This window comes from Eubalaena glacialis, chromosome 3 (genome assembly GCF_028564815.1).
Source record: "Eubalaena glacialis isolate mEubGla1 chromosome 3, mEubGla1.1.hap2.+ XY, whole genome shotgun sequence".
Lineage (NCBI taxonomy): Eukaryota > Metazoa > Chordata > Mammalia > Artiodactyla > Balaenidae > Eubalaena > Eubalaena glacialis.
In genome coordinates this window covers 77,685,543-77,692,931 of record NC_083718.1, presented here as the reverse complement: position 1 = coordinate 77,692,931, position 7,389 = coordinate 77,685,543, and the positions used below count along the sequence as shown (strand labels likewise).

Sequence of the window (7,389 nt, the reverse complement as noted above, 5' to 3'; positions counted from 1 at the left end):
TTAAGACACTGTCTTCAGATCTAGTTCCCCACCTGCTATGAATGACACAGAGAAACTCTAGCCTCCCCAGGGAAGGGTGACTCACAGAACCTGAGAATCAGGAAATATGAAGAAAAATTAACAAATCCTGCAACTGTTTAACCCAGCTGAGGGGCATGAGGATGGTTAGGTAAAGAGGCAGTAACCTTCTATTTAACTTTAGAATACAATACTGTTTTGTTAAAGATTCTGGAGCCAGGCTGCTTGGTTTCAAATCCCCCGCCATCAGTCATCTCTTGGTCAAGTTCCTGAACCTCTCCAGAGCTTCAGTTTTCTCATCTGTAAGATAGTTAAATAGATTACCCACCTCGTAAGATTATTGTGGCAATTAAATCAGTTTGAAAAATACCTGGCACATAGTAAATGCTCAATTTGTTAATTCTTATATTGTCGTTGTTGTTGCTGTTTTTGTTGTTGTTACTATTATTACATAATTACTCTCCCGGGTTCGATTTCAGGGCACCAGATGGCAGAAACACTGTTGTTTTTTTTTTTAATAATTCCAGCAGTGGAAAAACAAGAATAGTTCCCTGTACAGTGGTGATTCCCGCTTACTGGACGAGTACATAAAGTCACTGATAATGACTTAGAGTTATTGTAGAGAAGATTCCTCCCCCCAGGCGTATGTAGATTTGCCATCTCTTAAACCCTTGGGCATCCATAGTGAAGAAAGTTAAGACAAGGCCAGGCCCCTGGGCAGCAGGGGCAGTTGGCCAGTGATGCAATAATTCCCACCGACCGCCAGGGAGCAGCAGAGCTCGACCGGGGGTTGCTTCATCCACAGAAAACAATTCTTAATTCCTTCTAGGTGTTCCTTCTTGGCTGTTTGTGTGGTCCACCAATCCCCGTGCACACGGCTGCAGTAATCCCGCCCATTATTGACTATCCAACCAATCAACGAGTGTTCTGCTTGGGGCCGGGCCAGAATGCTCCGGCGGTCACTGGGAGCCCGGAGTTGGGTGTTCTAGCCCCGCCCCCCAGGCGGCTCGGCCAATCCCCTGAGGCGAAGCAGGACGACACCCAGGCTGTGTCCAGAAGACCACGTGGCCCCAGGAGGCGCCAGTGCTAGGTAGGTGGAAGGTTACCCGGCCCGGGGGCGGGTGGGCGGAGCGGGACGCGCCGGCCTCGCCCCCGGTGACCCGCTGTTCTGTGCCCTCCCTCAGCCATGGGCGTGCAGCCCCCCAACTTCTCTTGGGTGCTCCCCGGCCGGCTGGCGGGGCTGGCCCTGCCCCGGCTCCCCGCCCACTACCAGTTCCTGCTGGACCAGGGTGTGCGGCACCTGGTGTCACTGACGGAGCGCGGGCCCCCGCACAGCGACAGCTGCCCCGGCCTCACCCTGCACCGACTGCGCATCCCAGACTTCTGCTCGCCGGGCCCAGAGCAGATCGACCGCTTCTTGAAGATTGTCGACGAGGCCAACGCCCGGGGAGAGGTTAGTGAGCGGGGTTAGCGCCGGGAGGGAGGGACTTGGGAGGGGTCAGCGGGGACACGCGGAGCTAGGGAGGTCAGGGCCAGGAATAACTTAGCTGAGTTCCGGGAGAGAGACTGGAGGAAGACGGTGGGGCCAGGAGACCATCGCAACCAGAACAGAAAGCCAAAGCGGGGCGGAGGCGGGGGGAGGGGCGGGCGGAGGCGGGGGGAGGGGGCCGGGGCGGGGCGGCAAGGGGGAGGAGTATAAAGAGGGCCCAGCAGTGTGAATTGGGCTCGAGGAAAAGCAACGAAGAACCAGCTGATGTGTGAGTTGTGAAGGAGAAAGGGTGAACAGACTTGGGAGAGATGGGGGTTGAAGTCAGGAGGTATTGAGCAGTCTCCGGAGTAAGGTTCTGTCCAAATGTAACGGAGCCACATTTTAAAAAGGTAAACAAGAAGCAGGAGAAATTCATCTTGATAATATAATTTAACCCAGTAACTCCAAAATATTATTTCAACATATAAGCAATATAAAATAAATTCTTAACCAGATATTTTCATTCTTCATTGTCCTACATCTTTAAAACCTGGTTGTATTTTACAAGTGAGGGTCAGGAGAGTGTTGGGAGGGCGTTGAGCTCCACCCCACCCAGCTCCCCCTTCGCAGGCGGTGGGAGTGCACTGTGCCCTGGGCTTTGGCCGCACGGGAACCATGCTGGCTTGTTACCTGGTGAAGGAGCGGGGCCTGGCTGCAGGGGACGCCATCGGTGAGATCCGGCGCCTTCGACCCGGCTCCATCGAGACCTATGAGCAAGAGAAGGCGGTCTTCCAGTTCTACCAGCGAAGGAAATAAGGGACCTCAGCACTCTTCTGCCAGGTCCCCCGCGGCCCTGACCTGTGTGTTAGATGGGGCCAGAGACGCGGAAGTGAACTAGAAGTGCTAAGCCCGCCAGCGCTCGCTCGGCTGGCTCAAAAGACAGAAGTAGCCCTTCCCTGCAGGCAGGTCCTGGTAGGAGGATGGCTGCAGCAGCACCAATGTGAGGTGTCCCTCTGCCGCTGCCTTGAATAAATAAAGAACCAGCTCACATTGCATAGCACTTTAAGTTTACAAAGTGCTCCCACACTTCGCGACTTTTTTTGCGCCTCACAATAGCCCCATAATAAAGGGAAGGCAGAAGGGCCATCCCTTCTTTGGATGAGGCGGCCAAGGCTCAGAAAGGCACACAGTTACACTTCTGGAAAGTGGAAGTATGGGCCAGGACTACAGCACACATTTTCAGCCTTTTAAAGATGCTGAAACTCTTACGTATCTGCTCTCTAATAATATTTGATGTGTCTTCTGGGGAGCTGGTCAATGAAAAGGAAACAAATCCCTGGCAGCCCAAGGTCTCTGATGCTCGCAGGCCAGGAGGGCCCCTGTGGACACAGCCCCTCAGTCCAGGCCCGCATGCCCCACGTGTGTCATCCCTTTAGCCCTCTTAAGACAGAGAAGGCCTGGATGCTGTGCTCACAGATAATCACTGTCTCCATCTCCCAGGGGCTGGGTGCCTCTCCCCAGCGTCAGGCTGCTCCGCTTACCTGTGACCTCCAGCCCATTATGCTGCCCCACGGCCTGAGGCTGAGGAATGCCAGAACTCAGCCTCTCTGGGCAGGTATGCAGAGGATATTTGATGATTAAATGAAGACATTCAGGGCTGCGAACCTTGGCCATGTTTCTCAGATGTTACCTTCACTTCCTCATTGGATGCCATCCTACCAGCACCACCACCACACCTGCAGCTTCGAGAGATAGGATGAATGGGATAGACTAGCCAGGTGGACTCTTTTTGCTATAACTCCTGCCTGAATTCCTGTCCTCTCTTCTGTAATGGCAGGCCAGGATGGATAAGGTAGGAATTCATCATGAAATGTGTACTGAGTGCCTGTATACCAGGCTTTGTTAGATGCAGAGGCCCTCCAGCTGAAGGGGACATGATTCACAGCCTGCTGGAGGAGGGGAGCACGACAGATTCCAACCACATAGAATAGGTATTATGGCAGACATGCATTCCACATCCAATGGAGACATGGAGGGAGGAGGCAAGGGTTCCCCTGCAGACCCCAGCCTTTTTAGCCTAGGCCACCACCAGCTCCAGGCCACCCACTCCTCACTGCATCTTCCTTCCTCTGCCGCCCACCCAACTCAACCCCCCTCCAACCCTCTTAGACAAAAGGAGTATTAGCCAGAGTCTTGCCAATCTAGCAGTGAGAGAAAGACTGTAAAGTGCCCTCGCCGCCCCCCCCCCTTTCCTCTGTGTGTCGAATCTGGATAATCAGTTCCTTCATTCTGTTCCCTTGGTCCCCACCCAGCTCACCCAGGTGAGGACTTTTCTCAAAGAGAAGAACCTACAGTTCCAAGCATTCAGGCTAAAACAGAGGAGTGAGAAGTAGCAGAAGAGGGGAAGCACTGAAGCCCTTACCCTCTGCTCATCAAAGTCCCCTCTGCCCTGCCCACGCACCCACTCCTCCCACAACAGCATGACCCAGTCTGTTTCCTGATGCAAACCAGAGCATCTTCCAAAGGAGTATTTTGATTGTGTGTGTGTGTGTGTGTGTGTGTGCGTGTACACGCGAAGATGGTGGGGCAGGAAGGGTATGAACAGCCCACTTCCTGGATCCCTTCCCTCCAGTTACCAGGATGGAGGGAGAGAAGAAGCAGGCTTGAAGCTGCACCCCGGAGTTCTGTCTGTGATCCCAACCCTCTGGGGTCACACAACTGTTCCTCACGTTGTCTGCCCCTCCGTTCCTATCTTAACTCCATCCCCCCACATCCTCTGCCCTGCAGGAGAGGAACCTGCCCTTCTCTTTCTCCCAAGCCTCTTTCAAAGGAGAGGAAAAATTTTTCTAACCCCATTAAAACCCTGTGTGCAGCCTCCATCCCCATAATTTCAGCAGGTCTCCTCTGCTTCAAGAGTTCCTCAGGGAAATAAACATACAATTATGTGCTTAAGGAAATTGGTTTTTAAATAAGTAAGAGTTGACTTGAAATGAAAAACTCTGCCCTTGGCCTTCCATCTACCTTGAGTGGTTAGCCTGAGTCTCTCTTTGGGCTCATTCCCACCCCACCCCCAATTTTTTGACTTCGCACCACACCCTCTTCTGTATATGGCCACCAAAGAGGGATTGCAGACTAGCTGTGACCCTTCCCCATTCTACCCCACACTGAGATGACAGGTGAGAGGAACAAGCCGCTGCCATTGACAAAGAACCTCCACGTTGCATCAGGCCAGGCTTGCTCAACGCCAGCACTACTGACACTAGGGTCTGGGTAGCTCTTTGCTGTGGGGGCCGTTCTGTGCTCTGTAAGGTAGTTAGCAGGATCCCTGACATCTACCCATTAGATGCCAGTAGCGTGCCCCCCCCAAAAAATGTGACAACCAAAAGTGTCCCTGGACATTGCCAAACGTCCCCCAGGAGGACAAAATCGGCCCCCGTTGAAAACCACTTCATCAGACCAACAAGCGCCACATGCGACCATAGGCTTTCATTTCCTATGGGAGTAGAGGTGGGAGCATACGTGGGGATTTCTCCTGTGGAAGCACACATCCTCATAGGGGAGAAAGGGCCAATCGAACCCCATCACACACCGTTACCTTTTCAAGCAGTGTCTGGTACCTGTCCCCACTCCCTCTCATCTCCCCAGGCTGGGTTTCCAAGAGGGTGATAGACACCATTAACTTTCTACACGCAGGAGGGCTTTATTCTCAGTGAGTTGCTGGTGGGCATAGCTGTAATGTCAGCTTCCACCCCCATGTTTTTAAAGTTTCATTCATGTTTATTCTCTGACGTGTGATCTGAGTTCCCTGCTGAATGGAGGCTTTTCTGTGTAGAAAACATCCCCCTTATCACTTGGGTTCTGCCCTCGTCACCTCTTGGGTCCCTCTCCCAGAAAACTGTTCTGATGCAGAAGCAACTGGAGTCAGGACAGGAGGAGCCCTTCTTTGAGACCATTCCGCCCTGGCCTGGTTCCCCACCTCCACTTCACCGGCAGCACGCCTGGACTGGGCTTGCTCTCTGGGCTGCAAGCTCCATGACTGCCTCCCAGGCCACGTGTTCCAGCACACAGCTTCCCGCTGCAGAGACAGGGCTACATCCTGCGCACTCACTGCGGCTCCCCCCACCTCTCTTGGAGCTGTGCTTTGTCGTCACCCTTATAGGGCGGCTCGTCACTGGCTAAGAGGTCTGGTCCTCATGCAGACCCTCTCCACCTGTCCCCCATGATCCCCCCAGATCAGGTCTTCCCAGGGCAGTGATGAACATGTCACCCGGGGCAGGGATTTGATCCAAACCATAAGCCATTTCCCAGAACGAACTGCCCTCATCTTCCAAGCTTCACATCAAACCTGCTGTCTGTATCTTGCCGTTCTTTCTAAGAAACTAATTTGGTCTCACAGGATTGCTTTGTCACGAAACAATATCAGTTACCACTAATGCATTTCATGCTTTGCTGTGACTGTACTTTGCTTACTTATATCATCATTTATGAAGTGCCTACCATATAGCAGGTGTTTTACATACATTGCACTGTATCAATTTATCCTTAAAGTCACTCTGCAAGTCAAGTATTTTCCCCTTTGTGCAGATGAAGGGAATGAGGTTTAGAGACCAGTAACTTGCCCAACACCTCATACTTGCAGTGTAGGAGCTTCGTACACTTGTAGTAAAGGAACTGGGATCAAACCCAAGTGGTAACTCCAGACTCATGCTCCTTCCACCAGACATCGCACCTGCCAAGACCTCGCCCTAGTTCCAGTTACACGGGGGTCTGTCTTCATGATCAGAACTCTACCTCGAGGGCCATTTTATCAGCACAGCCTCCGACATCCATTCTCTTCATCGTCTTAGGAAGCCAAAGAACAACCCTGCATCTGACCCTGAAGCCAGCAGCACCTGAGTTACGGGCTGCTGTTTAAAATGCCGCCCAAGCATTGAAGGCCAAAATAGTAAAGCTGATTCCTTAGGGCACGTCTGTCACATCCACTAGTATCTAATTCAGAGCATGTGGATGTCCTCACCCAGCATGACAATCTTGAGGCACATATGACTGGCATCGAGCCCTCGAAAATGTCTTTTGATGTCTGAGGACTTACTAAACACCTTAACATCCTTTCTGGTTGTGTTGTTGTTGTTTGAGCCCTTAATGCATGCCAGGCACTGTGCCAAGTGCTTTATAGGCATTACCTCATCGAGTCTTCAACCCTATGAACAAGGTCTTATAATGACCAGTGCACAGATGAGTAAACTGAGGTCCAGAGAGTTTAAATAACACACCCAAAGTTACATAGCTAGAACAGGGTTCAAACTTGGGTTTGTGTTTAAGTATAAACTGCCTTCCCTCTTGGGAACAGAAAGAAGAGAGTTCGTTGTAATTAGAAATTGCATAACAGCATCTTGTGTTCTCCAGAATCGAGGCACTTGGCTGACGGGGCCATCAGTGTGGCTCTGAGATCACACGGCTACCCCAGCCCCTGCTGCTGCCCCAGGCCTCGGGAGCACCGCTCTGACTTGGGAGTGTTGGGCCGCAGGCACAGCCATCATCCCTAACAGGCTTTTGCCTCAAGCCTCCTGCACCATCAAAAATATAGTCCCCTGTTGATTTAGAAATGAGTTACATAAGTACTTCTTCCATTATGTTAAATTTTTTCTCCGGCTATTAAGGATTCAAGGCATACTCTTGAGAAGGCAGCATGCTTGTGCAAGCAAGCAGAAATTTGAGAAACACTTTGGTGCCCGTCCATGCCTGAAGTTGATGACTTATTTGCAACCTTGATAACTGAGTCCTTTGTGCCAACAAATTGCTTAAATCGCTTCAACCACTCTCTCACCCTATTTTTCCCTTGACTTATTCTGTCACCATGGATATGTGATCATGAAACAGATTGGTGATGTCACTTCTGAGTT

General features: G+C 51.6%; 1 protein-coding gene across 2 annotated transcripts; it reads left to right on the top strand.

The window, feature by feature from the left end:
• Window positions 1-1,008: 1,008 nt before the first annotated feature.
• On the top strand, window positions 1,009-4,443 carry DUSP23 (dual specificity phosphatase 23). 2 transcript variants are annotated; one of them, XM_061183241.1, is made up of 3 exons: window positions 1,009-1,108; window positions 1,203-1,471; window positions 2,117-4,443. In XM_061183241.1, the coding sequence occupies exons 2-3, from the start codon at window positions 1,205-1,207 to the stop codon at window positions 2,300-2,302; spliced, it is 453 nt and encodes a 150-aa protein (XP_061039224.1). In that variant the 5' UTR covers window positions 1,009-1,108; window positions 1,203-1,204; the 3' UTR covers window positions 2,303-4,443. The 2 variants fall into 2 exon arrangements, 1 of the variants encoding a protein (XP_061039224.1); XR_009700344.1 differs by lacking the exon at window positions 1,009-1,108 and having other exon boundaries at window positions 1,118-1,471; window positions 2,117-3,338; window positions 3,799-4,443.
• The last annotated feature ends 2,946 nt before the right edge of the window (window positions 4,444-7,389 follow it).